The 18,844-nt window shown below is 45.5% G+C and overlaps 3 protein-coding genes across 4 annotated transcripts; all 3 read left to right on the forward strand.

The window, feature by feature from the left end:
* Nucleotides 1–324: 324 nt before the first annotated feature.
* cenpu (centromere protein U) lies at nt 325–6,897 on the forward strand. Of its 2 annotated transcripts, XM_079744238.1 has the most exons (13): nt 325–435; nt 981–1,032; nt 1,245–1,326; nt 1,440–1,674; nt 2,681–2,905; nt 3,126–3,210; nt 3,685–3,778; nt 4,148–4,268; nt 4,652–4,730; nt 4,851–4,898; nt 4,993–5,054; nt 5,684–5,840; nt 6,603–6,897. In XM_079744238.1, the coding sequence occupies exons 1-13, from the start codon at nt 431–433 to the stop codon at nt 6,711–6,713; spliced, it is 1,356 nt and encodes a 451-aa protein (XP_079600364.1). In that variant the 5' UTR covers nt 325–430; the 3' UTR covers nt 6,714–6,897. The 2 variants fall into 2 exon arrangements, with proteins under 2 accessions (XP_079600364.1, XP_079600365.1); XM_079744239.1 differs by lacking the exon at nt 2,681–2,905.
* Nucleotides 6,898–8,443: 1,546 nt separating this feature from the next.
* On the forward strand, nt 8,444–11,758 carry LOC307081915 (caspase-3-like; the record flags this gene model as incomplete). Its single annotated transcript, XM_079745287.1, has 5 exons — nt 8,444–8,615; nt 9,266–9,394; nt 9,582–9,757; nt 10,110–10,224; nt 11,009–11,758. The coding sequence occupies 5 exons, from the start codon at nt 8,444–8,446 to the stop codon at nt 11,233–11,235; spliced, it is 819 nt and encodes a 272-aa protein (XP_079601413.1). The 3' UTR covers nt 11,236–11,758.
* Nucleotides 11,759–13,352: 1,594 nt separating this feature from the next.
* LOC307081684 (caspase-3-like) lies at nt 13,353–18,272 on the forward strand. The gene is made up of 7 exons (XM_079744940.1): nt 13,353–13,445; nt 13,722–13,796; nt 14,952–15,100; nt 15,770–15,898; nt 16,096–16,271; nt 16,624–16,738; nt 17,523–18,272. Exons 2-7 carry the CDS (start codon nt 13,729–13,731, stop codon nt 17,747–17,749), a joined length of 864 nt encoding a protein of 287 aa, XP_079601066.1. The 5' UTR covers nt 13,353–13,445; nt 13,722–13,728; the 3' UTR covers nt 17,750–18,272.
* The last annotated feature ends 572 nt before the right edge of the window (nt 18,273–18,844 follow it).

Here is an 18,844-nt window from a genome sequence, read left to right on the forward strand (position 1 = left end):
ATATTGTAGCCTATATAATACAAAGATGATTACATATTTGTATACACTTCTTATTTCTTATTTAGTATTTTCTTATTATTTTTCTATTCTTATATTTAGATTATAGGGAGATGGCAACTGTAACGTGAATCAGGTACGCACCAATAAATTATTTCTGATTGTGCTTCTGATTTGTTTGATTAATTCCTGGTCATCCTGCGGGGGGCAGTGTCACATGTCGACGCTTTTAACCGCCGGCCACCCCGGCAAGAAGAAGACCAACAAATGGTACGGTCCAGACTTTTGAATGCTTCAGCGGGACGCCCTCCTTAGCGCAGTGGTACGGTCCAGACGACCAGAAACTATGTAGCGTCGTTCATTTTGAATGCATTTCACTATTATGGAGGAAATGCTGGTCTGAAAGCTTGAGGCGGCGCCGTTCATAATAACGATGGGGTATGTTGTTCACTGCTATGTACTATGAATTATAAGTGTAGCGTTGTCTTTCCAATGTTCTTTCCAACCCTCGGTAAGCCCAAAGAAGCAATGAGCTTGGGTCCAAACATGACAAACATGACATGTCTCAGGGAACAAAACTAACAAAGGCATGAAATCCAAATAAGAATCAGAAAACTGGGTTGACTCTAGCTTTGTAAGGTAAGACGGTAAGACTCTAGCGTTGTGTTTCCCGCGCATGATTTCACTATTTTGGACGTCACGACTATACGGAAGCCTTATGGGTCCATGTTGATATGCAATCCTAATTAAGAGAAACAATAACGCAAACTATGCAAACTAGACATTTACTATACATGGCTCTTACAATAAGTTATATAATATAATTATGACTTTAATCAAAACAAACACTGTGGGTACCGAACAGCCCGACCGTGTTTTACACCTGTTTTGTTAGTTTTTTCCTCGGTTTGTTAATTAGTTAGTTTAAACAGCTCTTTAATATTCCTGTTCACATTGAATCAACGTGTTTCATGGCTTCACAGACCCAAGAAGCAGGGACCCAGGAAGGCTGAAGGTCCTCTCCGTCAGGCCAAGGTGAGTAGAGGTGGGTGTGTGTGTGTGTGTGTGTGTGTGTGTCACGTTAGGGAGACTGCAGGTTTTATGAAGCCTTACCGTCTTATAAATGCTCACCAGTCCTCAGTAACCAAACATCCTGGGCTGAGATGGTCACGGTGGCGGTCACCTGGTATTGGCTTGTGAGCTTAACTTGTGGACTGAAGGTTACAAGACCTCCGCCTGTTCTCCAGAAACAAGTGCTGCCTGAGGTTCTGGACGTGTCCAGCATATTGCGGGCCAGCAGCCTGGATAGAGAACCACAAATCAGTTATGGTGAGCGACCCGCACACTCGGAAACAGCCTTGTTCCTGACGTGTTCCCTCAAACTAAGTCAGTGGTCAAAAAAACGTCTCCCCTGCCTGACTGTTGATGCTGCGGTTGCCTAGGTTACCCTCTCCACAGCACGGCTCTAGAGGAAGACCTCGCACTCTCAGAGGAGACGGAGGAGGTGTCCAGGCCCGCTGAGAAGGTGGAAAAGAAAGTGGGAGGAAGAGCAGGAGGTCCTGGGAAGGCTGCAACGTCCGCGGGGGCCAAGCAGAGGCCAGCGGCGTCCCCCAGGAGTCAGGAAGGCCCCAGGCCGGGAGACAAGAGGAAGAGTGTTGGGGAGAAAGTGGCGGCTGGGTAAGATCATCTACACCGGCTCCTCCCTCCGAGACCCTTAGAGTAGTCTCTTTTCTTATCCCCACCAAGGCTTGGTGCTGGATTCCCAAAGGTGTCATCAATATGATGTGTCTGTTTGTCATGGGGCCGAACAACACTTGAATATTATCATTTATTTTATTTTCATGCTGCATATGTACATCATAATGGAGATATTCTGTGATATCTGGGTTTATAGTCTTAATTATTTACAATGAGAATCTATGCCGATCAATGCCTGATACATCAAATATCAGGTTTAAAAATCAGTGAAGGAAGAAAACGATCCTTAGTCGGATAACATACTTTACATTTCGACATACTTCGATGTAAGGAACCTGGGTAAGACTGTTTAGACTGGTCTTCTGAATTCATAAGAATATCCTGACATTTATCACCATTGTGTAAAATCCCCCATAATTATTGTGATGCTACATTTTCCTATAAGACACAGCGAGAGTCATACTCACACACGCCCCATAACAGCGCGTTCACATTGTACATGTCTGTCGCCGGATGACGGAGAGCGTGTCTGACGTATGGGTAAGGCGATCTGATTGGCCGACAGATCTGTCGCAGCCTGAAAAGTACGGAGCCAACGGAATGGATTGACCCACAATGCATTTCGAGAGCGCCCCATGCAAAGTCAATGAGATCTGTAGACGGACGTGTACAGCGGCATAACACAGTCACTCACACACTCGTCCGCTCACACACTAGCCCCCTCACACACTCTAAAATTGTTCATGTTCTTGTTGTTTTTATCTTCATTTCCTTAGACTGGCTAAGTCAGTGGTGTTAAAACACTTTCATAAGCTCAGCCTGATCCTATTTCCCAATCTACCATTATATTTGGAACAGTTTGGCATCAGTTTCCAATCATTCAACACACAGTTTCACAATGCAATGTGAAAGAGAGCGAGGCGGAGATATCTTTCCATCTCTTGAAATGCATCACTCTCTTGCCGATACACAACACTCCTGACAGGAGAGCGGGGAAGCGCGCCCGAAAGAAGGCAGGAGGGATCGTGGAGGAGGAGAGAAGGAAAGGCCCAGGCTTAGGGAGGCGGCCTGGTCCGCTGCCCACCAGAGGGACCCTGCCACCGCCCCGAGCCCCAGCTCCCAGGGAGGCCTCACGCAGGGTCACACCCCCAGATAGACAGTCGACTGCCAAGAGGGTTAGCCGGCAGCTGCAGCTCCCCTTTGTAGCCAGGTACGGTCAGGTAGCCTGGTTCACTCGGGTGGGCTCACAACAAAGTAGCACACACTGGCTCTGTCGCTACGACGAGACTTGACCCTCCCTCGATGTTTTGTGTGACACTAATGTGCTTCTGAGTAGGTAGGACATCCGTCCATCCATTGCATCCGTCCTATCCAGCGGGGATACCCTGCTCCCTGTTCTTACCCTCTGTGTGTCGCTTCTCTTCTCCCAGACCAGGGAAGGAACCGGGGGCAGAGAAGGAGAAGAAGAAAGGGGGGAAATCAGCAGACAGGAAGTCCAGCAGCTCTGAGACACCGGTATGGGAGTGGTTGTTAAGATGGTCTGATTGTAATGCTTGAGGTGTTGATTCTTATCAAAACATTGAATACAATTTCTGTGCAGTTTGGTTTTCAACCGATGGTTTATTTAGCATGTATGAAAGACATCGGTGTACCTAGAACAAATGCTTAGTGGAAGATGTAATAACATGCAGACATTCTAAGAGGTTCCTACTTTACAAAGCAATGCACCTGATTCACCGTAATAACAGACATCAACACATCTTTGAAGAACCGAGAGGTACGATCAAATTATTTAGAAACTGAGTCTTGATCAACTTTTAGTAGGACTCGGGCTCGGAGATAGAAGGGCCTGACTGTGGGAAGTGGCCTTGCTCAGGGCCCCTGCCCAGGGGCCTCAACCACTCAGGGCCGGATCTAAAATGCAGGCCAATGGATACTGCGGGGGTGTTGCTGTGTTGTTGTGTTGACATTCTTCTCTCATGTATTTAGACCCCTGGTCCCAAGAGGGCCCGCACCAGGAAGTCCTCCTCAGGCCAGTCAGCTGACCGCCAGCAGCAGTTAGCCAGGACGTCCTCCTCTCCAGGTCGGCTTCCTGTCCCCTGTGGTCCTGTTTATATGACTGTCATCATGATATCAGGCCAATAGGTTTTATGCTTTATACAGCATCAGGAAATGGTATCCTCCGGTCAAGTTGACTGGCTGTTGAATGATGCAAGATGTCTGGCCCCCTAATTATATAAACACTCACTGTTGGATTCCCAGCTGAACCCTTATCCTGTGTGCATTCTAGAGCAACAAACAAAGCAAAGCCCCTACCCGCTCATAACACCCACGACACACTTTCAATCCAAGCGGTTGGTCATTAAAGTACTAAATAGAAAGCCATTTTAAGCCTTTCCAGCGGGTAGAGGTGAACAGCGCTGACTGTGGTCCTATCTGCTCCTCCTCCCAGGTGGTGATGCTGAGCCCACGGTCTCACAGACAGACAGAACAGGAGGGAGGTCACGGGGGACTGGAGGGGCAGACGTGTCCGTGGTGCTGGAAAGCTTCCTGTCCCTTTGCCAAACATACAAGTCAGTCATTCAACCTTGATTCAACACCCTGCTCTTCAGGTTGGCCCCCCGGCCGTTTCATATGGTCTCTGTACCTTACATATGATCCTATTGCTATGAATGTTCATGATATCGGACCAATATATTTTACACATAGTTGGCGGGGAATGGGTGTGTTTTGTTACAATTTAATTAAAATGTGACATGCTTCAATACCATGCATGGTATTTCTTAAAGTATATGAATGTATTTGTTGGGGCACATACTGTTTTCAGGATGATCTGTAATGTAGAGGTTATCTGTCTCACAATATGAGATCATTTTGCCCTAAACAGCTTCTGGCATCCCTCTGCCTGAATTAACCAACATGGATGACTAATCCGTCTTTTATTCTTCATGGGAAGGGAGTCTGTGGAGTCAACGGCCGTGCGACGCGCCATCGACACGTTCTCCTCTTCCCTGGAGGAGCAACTCACTGAGAGGGTGAGCGCTCTGTCCCTGGTCTTCTGTGGGTGACTATTAAAGCTGGTATTCACTGCCCTGCCGCCAACGCACAGAGCAACAGACCCCAAAACACGTTAACACTGTGATTTCCCCCCCAAGATCACCATCTCGAAGGAGTTCCGGGTTCTGAAGAGGGACAACGCCAAGGTAACCATGGAAATCAGTGGCTGTGATAACAATGGCATTGGTCCAGTGCGTTCCCTCCCGTCCCTCAAGGCTTGATCTCCACTGTGATTGACAGGTTGACTCAAAGATCAAAGCAAAGAGACAGAAACTGCTGGAGGCCAAGTTTCAGCGGTTAAGGTCAGTTCGGAGATCCCACCAGTTCTCCCGTTAAAAAAACACGAACCATTCCTCAGAGAAACATTATCTGTATTTGCAATAAAATGCATCAATGAGAAATGGTGTATAATAGTTAATAATAGTAACAACACAACGTCTTGACGAAGTGGCCCCATGGAGGCTGCATGTTGCCAGCCTGGTGTCAGTGTTGTTAGATTTCAGCTTATTTCGTCGTATTATCTTGAAGTGGAAACCAAGGCACCATGACAGGTTGGATCAGAGGGTCGGATAGATACTCCTTGGCTGTCGATCCCGCTTCTGACCAAACTAAAGTTTTGTCTGAGTATTATACAAAATAAAGCATGAATCACAAAAGAACAGATGCAGTTCCTCCCTTGATAAGGTATATGACCCTGGCTATTACCCAGACGGCCTTGGACCGGCCATTTGGTCCTTCCTTGTAGGGACATAAACAAACGAAGGAGTGTTGGTAATAACGCCTGGTATCAGCTGAAGAGGCACTGACCTGCCCCCACACTAAGGAATGTGAACACAGAGAGACAAGAGAAACCGACATTCCACAGTGTTCTCGTAGCGTGCGGGTTGCCTCGTGTGGCGTGTTCCCTGACGTCTTCTGACCGCTCCGACAGGGCGGAGCGGCAGCTGGGCTCGCTGAGGAAGGAGGAGGAGGAGCTGAGAGCGCGACTGGCCCACATCCGGAGAGGCTTCTCCTCCCTGCACGGCCTCAGAGACCTGACCACGCGATACCTGGCCCACAGACGGGCACACCCCTCGGAGAAAGAGCAGGTGGGTCCCATTGAAGAGTACCGGTTGCAGGTCCATGTGGGGAGGCACTTCCCTCATGAACCCCATAAAGACTCTACGCAACGTCCATCTAAGGCAGCTTTCAATTAGTTAAAGCGTAAGTTATCTAAATGAGTGTGTTTAAAAAGAGTGTTGGATAGCCCTATATTCCGACAGACATCGCCGATGCAGTGTTTAAGTATTATGGGTTTTCCAATCATTCCTTTGCAATAAACAGGAAAAATCTGGAAACCCGTTCCCGCTTTATCCAACCTGTGAAGAGCACTATCCAACAAGACTCGGTCCCACTTGGGCCTTCACGGGCAGCCGGCAGGATGTAAATGTCGACTGCCGGTGGTGGAGGCAGTGACGCTCCCTATTCCGGCGTTCCCGGGAATAGCTTGACAACCAAATAGGCAAAGTAGATAAAACCGTTTGCCGTCGTGCCAGAGCCACGTTGATATGGAGAGGAGTGTTGACTTTAGACATGGACAGGAAGTTGGCCAAAACGACCACATTGGTTACAGCGCCTTTATATTGAGAGGGAAAAGTGTGATTCCCGTCACAAAAACCTACTTCAAGCCCAGACTGGTGGCTGGACATGTTCAGGGAGATGACTCTAATGAGGCTACTTCTACGTTTCATAATTGTTTTCTTGATTGGTTTGAATTGTCCCTTGTAGTTCACTCATCTGTCGGGCTAATCTGTTCTCCTCTAATGTGATGAAATAATGAATGACTCTTGGTCTTTTGCGTCCTTACTTAGTTTGGGTCCCCAAGTCTGCCTGCCCTGCTGCTGGAGACCAAGAGCCTCCTGAGAGCCGAGGACAGCCTCCGAGACATCAACAACCGGCTGGAGGCCGGGATAAGAGAATGAACCAATGAGGACGTCTGGGAACACCTGCCGTGTTCAATGAATTAATCTAATCGGATCGTATCCGGACGTCACTTAAGTGACGTGGAAAGCACACAAACAATGTATGCTAAATTTCAATGTTAGAATTCATTCTGACCTTTTCTTCTATGCATGTCTTGATCATACTCTTGAGCAGGAAAGCAATTATTCATACCATTTATGTTGACGAAATAAAGAAAATGTATTTTGAGAAATACCTGTGTGTCTGTGTGTGTGTGTGTGTGTATTACAGAATGATTCAGATTACTCACCCCTATTAGCACCATGTTATTACAACATATCATTAACAACACTCATTTATTTATTAATTATTCGCAGGTTTGCCACACCGACCAGGCTCACCAAAGCCCAGGCTCGTCTCTTAGAGGCTCAGGTTGCGATTCCTCTCAGATACCGTTTGACACCAAGCCATGTACATGTTCGCAAACAGGCTTGAAGCTTGTTTAAAAAATACATTTTAAAGCGGGTGAGATGAAGAAAGACCATCGGTGATGATGTTCGGGGAGCCTTGGATTGCCTCAAAACACAAATGCCGTGTGGTTAAACACAACTACAAACGGGGACTTGGTACAACAGAGATCAACACACCAACATTCATTCTCTCTACTTTTTTTTTTTTAACAAACGTCTGCCAATACACGTGTAGACACATGCATCAATGGCTTAAAGTAGCCATGAATGCCATGATGATTTAATAACATTGATAAGCAATCGTCAGTGAACAGGTTCCTCATCCAGGAGGCGAACGTGGTCCTGTCGGAGTGGTTCAGGTAGAAGGACCGGGCCCTTTCAAAGGTGTACAGCGTGTAGCTGATGATCCTAAATGAATGTGAGGGCATTATTGCCTTTCCACTCAAAAGAACTGTGTGGCTGGGAGCAGCAGCATGTTTGATGTGTCTAGTTCATTCTGTTGGGGTTTCGTCTTGTATAGTTGTGTGGCGGGATAGACTAACCCTATCTTGAAGGAAGATCAACAGTGATGATCTTCCTTCAAGCACATCCCGGGTCCACATGTTGGTGTCGTGGCCCTGGGTGGTGGGTGAGGTTTTTCTAGAGGACGTCAGTCGCCGACTCGTCCCCAGGTCGCTGGGTCCTCTCAGGTGGCTTATAAATATTAGGGTGAGGGTTAACTTCCATTTAAACATGAATATATAGGTAATCAAATGGTACATGGAACATAGTGGTGCTGGCAGGGGAAGGAGCAGGGATGTTGGCTAAGAGCCCTTAGACCTTAGCCCCTGGCTCAGTTCCAACCAATCTGGTTTCTCCTAGCTCTGCCCTGTTGGTGACCTGTGATTGGCAGTCAGTTGGTCAGCCCCATGGACCTATAAAAGAAACGGCCTAGTGAGCGTCTCCCTGTCTGAAGGTCAAGTCACGTCCTTACATCACCTTTGGTCACGTACACGGTAGGCTAATGAATTTTTTTTTAACATTTCGGGATATATTGATAAATTAAGTTAATCATTTAGGTAGGATTCTTTTTTTAAATAACGGATTTGAGCGTAAACTAGTAATTTGGGGATGAGTTGGCCCTTTCACTTTAAAGGGTCCTGTGGTTTCAGGTTGAATAATTGAATTATTTCAGCTCTACTGTCACCTTTAGAAACAAATCGACTATAGATGAGTTCCTTCTCCGTCAGGTACCCGGCCGTGTGTATTAATGTGTAACTAACTCCATGTATAGAATAACCATGTCAGAGAACCGTGGCGATGTAGAGGAGCGAGGAGACGGTGAAACTGACAAGGCGGGGCGAGAGGGAAAAGCTGGAGCCGTGTCCACGGCCCCCGACCGCTACAGAATGGACTACCCCAGCATAGGAACCTGCGTGATCATCAACAACAAAAACTTCCATGGGAGCATAGGTAAAGCCCCCCATGACACATCATGACTCCTCGCACAGACCTGCCAAGACGTCCTTCCACAGCGTTCACACCTGGCCTCTGAAGGACGTCTTGGGGCGTCAGATCAAAGCCATACTGCAGACCGCTGTGAAGGACATGGATCAATGTTAGCCAAGTGTCTGGACTCATCACAATCGACGGAATGCATTTTATTTAACAGTCAAGTGACTAAAACATAACGACTAGAGCAGGGCTGTCAAATTGAACTGAGGGCCATGCTGAGGGTTGTGAATATAATTAGGGGGCCAGACATTTATTACAATCATTATTACTCTATTGAAGATATATAATAAGTTAGAAACTGCATTCAATGAAAAACGAAAAGTTCTAATATTATAGTTTTTTCCATGTTTGTGGTTAAATCTTATCAGAAAAACGAATAATTTTGCAAAACAGTATTTATCAAGTGCTGAAAAATGGTTTTGTATAACAAATAAGGTCATGGAATAGGGTAAGAGATTATTGGTTACTGAAATAACAGTAACAGCAACTTGTGTGTGTGTGTGTGTGTGTGTGTGCGTGCGTACGTGCGTGCGTTTCTGTGTGTGTGTGTGTGTGTGTGTGTGCGTGTGTGTGTCTGTGCGTGTGTGTGTGCGTGCCTACCCATTCAGACATGAAAACCCGTGAGGGGACCGACGTGGATGCAGAGGCTGTGGAGAGGACCTTCCGCAGTCTGGGCTACAAGATAAGAAGAGAAGACGACCGGACCGTGGGAGAGATGGAGGAGCTGCTCCGTACTGGTACAGGACGACATTATGCAGCGATTAAACTGACCCGAAGCCCTGAGTTGTAGGAGTAATGCCGCTCTTCAAAGCCTAGTCGCTACTCGGGTCTGCACGTCCCTGGGTTGCTGACCCTCCTGCACTGATGGAGAACAAGCATCAATTAGTGTGAACAAAACATATATGAATAACCCCCCCCCCCCAGTGTCCCAGGAGGACCACAGTGGCTCCGCCTCCTTTGTGTGCGTGCTGCTGAGCCACGGCGATGAAGGGATCTTCTACGGGACGGACGGCTTCACCGAGCTCAAGACGCTGACCGGAATGTTCCGCGGCGACCGCTGCAAGACTCTGGTGGCCAAGCCCAAACTCTTCTTCATACAGGTGGGCTTTGAAGGACAGGTTCATGACGTGTGGTTTACTGCTGATGTGGGGATTTATTTAATGCACTGAGGCTCATGTTGTTCTGTCCTTTATTATTTACGGCTGGAAAAGCTATTGTAGAGGGAGAATACAGTTGTCCTTTAGTAGACCTCTGGTTGTATTTGTGTATCAGTCTTTGGTTGGATCATTAGTATTTGTGTTGAATCAAATGTTTTCTCCATCAGAAATATCCTAGCCCTATACACATACAGTATATTAAAAAGCAGGCTAAAATAGTGCATTCTGTTGATCATTAAACAGTACCATTCTAAGACCAAGCTATGGGACTCTAAACTAGTCTTATCTCTGCTAGGCCTGCCGTGGCACTTGTTTGGACGACGGCATTCAGACTGACAGCTCCTGCGACCAATCATCGGATAGGATTCCCGTGGAGGCGGACTTCTTGTATGCCTACTCCACAGCTCCAGGTAATCAGTAATAGCTGCTGTTTGAATCATGAGGCGGTCATATGCCAATCTTGGTCCTTTTGTCACAAACAACATATGTCATACATTATTGTCCTAACAATCTATTCATTATTTAATCATCACTAATTATCACTAATTATTGTAGTCTTTGTTTGAAGACTTGTCCATACCAAATAGTTGTTAGCTCTGATATATGTGTGCAAATACCTTTGCTTCAGACAATTAGATGAAATCTATAACTATTATAGTACAGTTCCATCTAGGTCGACGCTTACCTCATTGTTCTCTGCAGATCTATTTAATCTAGCTGTATAGAGTAGAAACATAATTGTGTCTGTTTATCTGATTATTATTATAATGATTATTATAATAATCTAGCCTGGGAACAATGCGTCTGTGAGTTCATGATTATTTAATCTAGCATATGCGTCGGGGGGCGGGTTAAATAAGATGAGGTCACAGAGGACGCCCTTCAGGCACACCTTGAACAACCAAGATGGATGCCACTGATTTCATTGCTGTGATTGGTTCTAGGTTTATCCAATTGCGTCCAGAGGCCATTTGGTCCGCCCGTTGTTTTCACCCCTTGGAAATCATAAATGATCTGAGAGGTTCAAGACTAATACACGTTTTCTGAATTTGTGGATTTCAGGCTAATCCTTATCAATACCCTGTTGTGGATTGGGTTGTGGGGGATGGTATTTGGCTGAAGTGTAGTTACAGGGGGTAAATATTAAAAACAATAAACTCTGAAATAAATGTGTCGTACATGATCTCCCACCAGGCTACTACTCCTGGAGGAACCAGGCCAACGGCTCCTGGTTCATGCAGGCGCTGTGCGAGATGCTGAAGGAACACAGCAGCCAGCTGGAGCTGATGCAGATCATGACGCGGGTCAATCGCAAGGTGGCGCTGGACTTTGAGTCGCTCACCTCCGCTCCAGAGACTGATAAGAAGAAGCAGATGCCCTCCATCACCACCATGTTGACCAAGGACTTCTACTTCCATTGATAGTTGCCAACTGATGGAGTCCGTTTTGGAACCGTTAAAGTGATCGTATGGATTCAACTACTGGTGCTGAGGAAATTATTGGCTGTTTTTTGTTTCTTCAGGTCTGTCCTGTCTGTGCTTGTGGTGGATGGGAGAAGCATTTGTTGCTGTCTTTGCAATCTATTTGATTGGACCTGGGGATCCTGTGCTTGCTTTGATATACTTTACGTTGTAATGTGATGGTGGATTCTATGCCACAAGTTGCTCTGGAGATGAACAGCTGTGGCCACATTTTAATCACTTATTTTACATAGAATTCCTAGATTATTTCAGAATTTATTGAATTCTTCTACAGGAAAATGTGTATATTGCTTTCACTCCAAAGTGAATGCTTTTTGACTCTTAATTGTTCAACAACCAGTATTGTGCTTGAGTAATATCGGTTTGTTGTTGCTGTATTAGGCGATATTTTGAAATTGCACTTTCAAACAAAATGTACCTTTCAATTTGTTTATGAAAATACTAAATAAAAAGTAAACCAGAATGACGCATGACCCCTCAGTCATTTCTCAAACAACGAGACCCCTAACCTTTTGGGGTTAGGGCTCCATTATATATCCTGTTGATCTGAGCTCATAGGCTACATGAGGAGGGACAGCCCTAGCATGTCTGTTATAGACTGGCTGAGGCTGCGATTCCTCTCGACACCATTTGACGCCAGTCCATGTACACGTTCGCGGACTGGCGTGGAATCTGTTTCCAGCCCGGGGCCTGTAGTCCCGCCTGGAGCCGAGCGCAGAGGACTTGCTGTTCAGGCAGGTAGATGAAACGATCCCTCCAGCTGACGTGGGCGTCCTCCAGAACACGGGTGTTGGTGCGTCTGTCCTAGAGATGAACTGCCTCCGCCTCCATTATGGAGGACTCCTGAACGTAGGGTCTGTTACCGGAGAGACCCAAAGAGCTGAGTCACCAAGCGGTCCTTGACAGAGGACCAGGACCCAGTGGCACGGAGACCGGGACAAATTGGGGAACCCTTCGTCATCTGTGGGGAGACCAATGGACTACCTATTATTACCTATTATTTGAATGCATATGGATTTAATAAACCAAATATAGATTTTTTTCATAAAATCTTTGAAGACACACATGCAAACAGTTGTCACTTTGAACACAATTCATTAAATTGACTTACTAAAAAACCTTCAAGACTACTAGAATATTTGAGTATCTTCATGTTGATTGAGGTCACAATGTCAACAGAATTATTTTAACCAGATAAAAGTGAAAGGATTTCAGACAAACACATTAACAAATGAAAATGTAATTGATTATAAATTCCAATAGTTTGCATTGAAACAATATTTGTATTCCAAAAGTGTGAACGTAGAAGAGATACAGCGGTCCTCCCGGAATGTCTGCAGTCACTCTCATCCCCCAGTCTGATGAGTGGAAACAGGTCACTCATTTCCATGTAGAGGGAGCTTTGCATGTGCTGCAACTAGGTTTCTGAGAGGGTTTAAAGCCCTCTGAGTTCTGCACTGCAGGACTCTGAGCTGTCACTCAACACCCCAGAAACCGTGGCAAGCATGACCTATTACCTCAGCCTCCTTTTCTGGACAGTGGTCTGTGGATCCTTAACAGGTTGGTTCATTCCACTCAATCAGCATGTGGACCACCCTTCTTTGTTTGCTTGTGATTAGCATTAAGATGCAGCAGATTATCCGTTTATGTATTATGTTTAAATTGACAATGGTGGCTTCGTCACCATTGTCAATCAAAACATAATACAATTATAATTTATCCCACAAAATAAAATGAATTACACATTAGGTCAGTTTTCCAAGCTTGCTTGATTTGAAATCCGCCCATATTATGATCTGCAATAAAAAACACACAGAGGCCAGAATAGGCCATGACTCATTTCACCGCTGGGTCCTCTCAGGTGGCTTATGAATATTAGGGTGAGGGTTAGCTTCCATTTGAACATGAATATATTGGTAATTATATGGTATATGGAACATAGTGGTGCTGGCAGGGGAAGGAGCAGGGAGAGCCCATAGTGATGGCTCAGTTTCAACCAATCTGTTTCCTCCTAGCCCCGCCCTGTTAGTCACCTGTGATTGGCTGTCAGTCGATCGGCCCTATGGACCTATAAAGAAACGGCCTAGTGAGCGTTTCCCTGTCTGAACTTTAAGTCAATTACATTCCCATCACCTTTGGTCGCGTACACGGTAGGCTACTGAACTCTTTTTTTTAACATTTCGGGATATATTGTTAAGTAATGTTATTTTACTTCAAATCAGTTATTTTTAAAATAACGGATTTGAGCGTAAACTACTTATTTGTGGATGAGTTGGCCGTTTCACTTTCACTTTAACGCCGCGTTTCGTCTCGTTAAACTAGAGTCTCGATCCTGTGGTTTCAGGTCGCATTATTCATCAGCTCTACTGTCACCTGTAGAAACAAATTATTACGCCGTGTGTATTAATATGTAACTATCTCCATAGGATAACCATGGCAGAGAACCGTGGCGATGCAGAGGAGCGAGGAGACAGTGTGGACGCCAAATTCTGGCCTCAAAGGTAACTCCCTGTTGGACCCTATTTAAGGTAGAGAGATAGTCCTCTATCCAGCGGTCGAGTTGTAAAAAAAAGCCAGGGGGGATGGTGGATTTTAACTTTTAGGGACAGATCATTTGTGCTGATAACAGCGCATAGGGTGGGAGACCAACGGTGTGATAGTTATCATTATTATTAGTAGTATTATTATTCTATTATTATATATTTATTGGGATAATATAAGATTGATGACTACTGTCATCGCTCTTATTTTATCCCCAAAAACGCAGCTCATCGGACGCATCACACGATTCGAGGCATGCAGCACTTTTAAGGATTTTAAAAACTGATTCTTATTCTTTTTTTCAAAAATGCATTCGGCAGAGGAGGGAGACTAGCATTGCTCACGGGTTAGAATGAAAGGGAGAAAAGGGGACAGAGCTGTCTGCGGAAGCGATGTCTGAGATGCAGAGACAGCTTCGCGCTACCAGTGTCTGTCTCGTACCGAGTGGAATGAGAGCTCGTTAAGGCACTATCCCGCAAGTACGCAGGCGCGCAGCAAGCCTGCCTGCGTGCTTGCGCAATAGCATACTGACCGAGAATGCAGTATCCATATCAAATGTGTCCCTGGGAAAAGTAACGTTGCGCCGAATTGAAAAAGGAAACAACTATAATGAAATAGCGGTAATATTTCCACGTTAATTGATAAAATAACAGGGGATGGCTGTTTCAGAAGGGGGATGATTTTGATCATTAAAGGGGGATGCCATCCCCCCTCATCCCCCCTCAACTCGAGTGCTGCCTCTATCCTCACAGGTAACTAATAACTAGACCCTAATGACGATCGATATGTCATTAGTCGATTATCGGCATCGCAGAGGAAATTCCTTTGCGAAAACAGGGTGCATGTTTAATCATAGTGAGTAACATTAGATAGACACAGTACACAAGTACACAGGACGAAACCCCATCAGACACAGAATAAACAACAGAACATGAAACATTCTGCTACTCCCAGCCACACGGTCCTTTTGAGTGGAAATATCATAATGCACTAACATTCATTTACAAGGTACATCAGCTACCTGAACAAGAAAGAATGTCGGCTTGTTGATCTCTGTTGTACCACATCCTCGTTTTTTAGTTGTGTGTTTAACCACATGGCATCTGTGTGTTGAGGCAATCCAAGGCTCCCCGACCCCCTGACAAGGCGGGGCGAGATGGAAAAGCTGGAGCCGTGTCCGCGGCCCCCTACCGCTACAGAATGGACTACCCCAGCATAGGAACCTGCGTGATCATCAACAACAAGAACTTCCATGGGAGCATAGGTAAAGCCCCCTATGACACATCATGATTCCTCGCACAGACCTGCCAAGACGTCCTTCCAAGGCCAGGTGGGATCCAGTGTTCACACCTGGCCTCTGAAGGATGTCTTGGGGTGTCAGATCACAGCCATACTGCAGACCGCTGTGAAGGGCATGGATCAATGTTAGCCAAGTGTCTGGACTCATCACAATCGACGGAATGCATTTTATTTAACAGTCAAGTGACTAAAACATAACGACTAGAGCAGGGCTGTCAAATTGAACTGAGGGCCATGCTGAGGGTTGTGAATATAATTATGGGGCCAGACATTTATTACAATCATTATTACTCTATTGAAGATATATAATAGGCTAGTATTATAGTATATTTTAGTTAAAATATTATCGTTTTTTCCATGTTTGCTGTTAAATCTTATCAGAAAAAACGAATAATAAAGCAAAACAGATTATCGGTTACTGAAATAACAGTAACAGTCTCATTTAAAGCAGAGATCTGTAGAGATTTAGCCTCTTTGTGGTCGGTTTGTCTTTTGCACTATTAACACACAATTCACCCAGTGGAGAGGCAGAATCTTTTGTTACATGCAACAACGTGTGTTTGTGTGTGTGTGTGTGCGTGCGTGTGTTTGTGTGCCTGTCTGTGCGTGTGTGTGTGCGTGCCTACCCTTTCAGACATGGAAACCCGTGAGGGGACCGACGTGGATGCAGAGGCTGTGGAGAGGACCTTCCGCAGTCTGGGCTACAAGATAAGAAGAGAAGACGACCGGACCGTGGGAGAGATGGAGGAGCTGCTCCGTACTGGTACAGGACGACATTATGCAGCGATTAAACTGACCCGAAGCCCTGAGTTGTAGGAGTAATGCCGCTCTTCAAAGCTTGGTCGCTACTCAGGTCTGCACGTCCCTGGGTTGCTGACCCTCCTGCACTGATGGAGAACAAGCATAAGTTAGCGTGAACACGGCAACTGAAAAAATGTGTGTGTTTCCCCCCCCCCCCAGTGTCCCAGGAGGACCACAGTGGCTCCGCCTCCTTTGTGTGCGTGCTGCTGAGCCACGGCGATGAAGGGATCTTCTACGGGACGGACGGCTTCACCGAGCTCAAGACGCTGACCGGAATGTTCCGCGGCGACCGCTGCAAGACTCTGGTGGCCAAGCCCAAACTCTTCTTCATACAGGTGGGCTTTGAAGGACAGGTTCATGACGTGTGGTTTACTGCTGATGTGGGGATTTATTTAATGCACTGAGGCTCATGTTGTTCTGTCCTTTATTATTTACGGCTGGAAAAGCTATTGTAGAGGGAGAATACAGTTGTCCTTTAGTAGACCTCTGGTTGTATTTGTGTATCAGTCTTTGGTTGGATCATTAGTATTTGTGTTGAATCAAATGTTTTCTCCATCAGAAATATCCTAGCCCTATACACATACAGTATATTAAAAAGCAGGCTAAAATAGTGCATTCTGTTGATCATTAAACAGTACCATTCTAAGACCAAGCTATGGGACTCTAAACTAGTCTTATCTCTGCTAGGCCTGCCGTGGCACTTGTTTGGACGACGGCATTCAGACTGACAGCTCCTGCGACCAATCATCGGATAGGATTCCCGTGGAGGCGGACTTCTTGTATGCCTACTCCACAGCTCCAGGTAATCAGTAATAGCTGCTGTTTGAATCATGAGGCGGTCATATGCCAATCTTGGTCCTTTTGTCACAAACAACATATGTCATACATTATTGTCCTAACAATCTATTCATTATTTAATCATCACTAATTATCACTAATTATTGTAGTCTTTGTTTGAAGACTTGTCCATACCAAATAGTTGTTAGCTCTGGTATATGTGTGCAAATACCTTTGCTTCAGACAATTAGATGAAATCTATAACTATTATAGTACAGTTCCATCTAGGTCGACGCTTACCTCATTGTTCTCTGCAGATCTATTTAATCTAGCTGTATAGAGTAGAAACATAATTGTGTCTGTTTATCTGATTATTATTATAATGATTAGTATAATAATCTAGCCTGGGAACAATGCGTCTGTGAGTTCATGATTATTTAATCTAGCATATGCGTCGGGGGGCGGGTTAAATAAGATGCGGTCACAGAGGACGCCCTTCAGGCACACCTTGAACAACCAAGATGGATGCCACTGATTTCATTGCTGTGATTGGTTCTAGGTTTATCCAATTGCGTCCAGAGGCCATTTGGTCCGCCCGTTGTTTTCACCCCTTGGAAATCATAAATGATCTGAGAGGTTCAAGACTAATACACATTTTCTGAATTTGTGGATTTCAGGCTAATCCTTATCAATACCCTGTTGTGGATTGGGTTGTGGGGGATGGTATTTGGCTGAAGTGTAGTTACAGGGGGTAAATATTAAAAACAATAAACTCTGAAATAACTGAATCGTACATGATCTCCCATCAGGCTACTACTCCTGGAGGAACCAGGCCAACGGCTCCTGGTTCATGCAGGCGCTGTGCGAGATGCTGAAGGAACACAGCAGCCAGCTGGAGCTGATGCAGATCATGACGCGGGTCAATCGCAAGGTGGCGCTGGACTTTGAGTCGCTCACCTCCGCTCCAGAGACTGATAAGAAGAAGCAGATGCCCTCCATCACCACCATGTTGACCAAGGACTTCTACTTCCATTGATAGTGGCCAACTGATGGAGTCCGTTTTGGAACTGTTAAAGTGATCGTATGGATTCAACTACTGGTGCTGAGGAAATTATTGGCTGTTTTTTGTTTCTTCAGGTCTGTCCTGTCTGTGCTTGTGGTGGATGGGAGAAGCATTTGTTGCTGTCTTTGCAATCTATTTGATTGGACCTGGGGATCCTGTGCTTGCTTTGATATACTTTACGTTGTAATGTGATGGTGGATTCTATGCCACAAGTTGCTCTGGAGATGAACAGCTGTGGCCACATTTTAATCACTTATTTAACATAGAATTCCTAGATTATTTCAGAATTTATTGAATTCTTCTACAGGAAAATGTGTATATTGCTTTCACTCCAAAGTGAATGCTTTTTGACTCTTAATTGTTCAACAACCAGTATTGTGCTTGAGTAATATCGGTTTGTTGTTGCTGTATTAGGCGATATTTTGAAATTGCACTTTCAAACAAAATGTACCTTTCAATTTGTTTATGAAAATACTAAATAAAAAGTAAACCAGAATGACGCATGACCCTCAGTCATTTCTCAAACAACGAGACCCCTAACCTTTTGGGGTTAGGGCTCCATTATATATCCTGTTGATCTGAGCTCATAGGCTACATGAGGAGGGACAGCCCTAGCATGTCTGTTATAGACTGGCTGAGGCTGCGATTCCTCTCGACACCATTTGACGCCAGTCCATGTACACGTTCGCGGACTGGCGTGGAATCTGTTTCCAGCCCGGGGCCTGTAGTCCCGCCTGGAGCCGAGCGCAGAGGACTTGCTGTTCAGGCAGGTAGATGAAACGATCCCTCCAGCTGACGTGGGCGTCCTCCAGAACACGGGTGTTGGTGCGTCTGTCCTAGAGATGAACTGCCTCCGCCTCCATTATGGAGGACTCCTGAACGTAGGGTCTGTTACCGGAGAGACCCAAAGAGCTGAGTCACCAAGCGGTCCTTGACAGAGGACCAGGACCCAGTGGCACGGAGACCGGGACGAATTGGGGAACCCTTCGTCATCTGTGGGGAGACCAATGGACTACCTATTATTACCTATTATTTGAATGCATATGGATTTAATAAACCAAATATAGA

The sequence above is a fragment of the Pollachius pollachius genome (assembly GCF_949987615.1).
Source record: "Pollachius pollachius genome assembly, chromosome: 10".
NCBI lineage: Eukaryota > Metazoa > Chordata > Actinopteri > Gadiformes > Gadidae > Pollachius > Pollachius pollachius.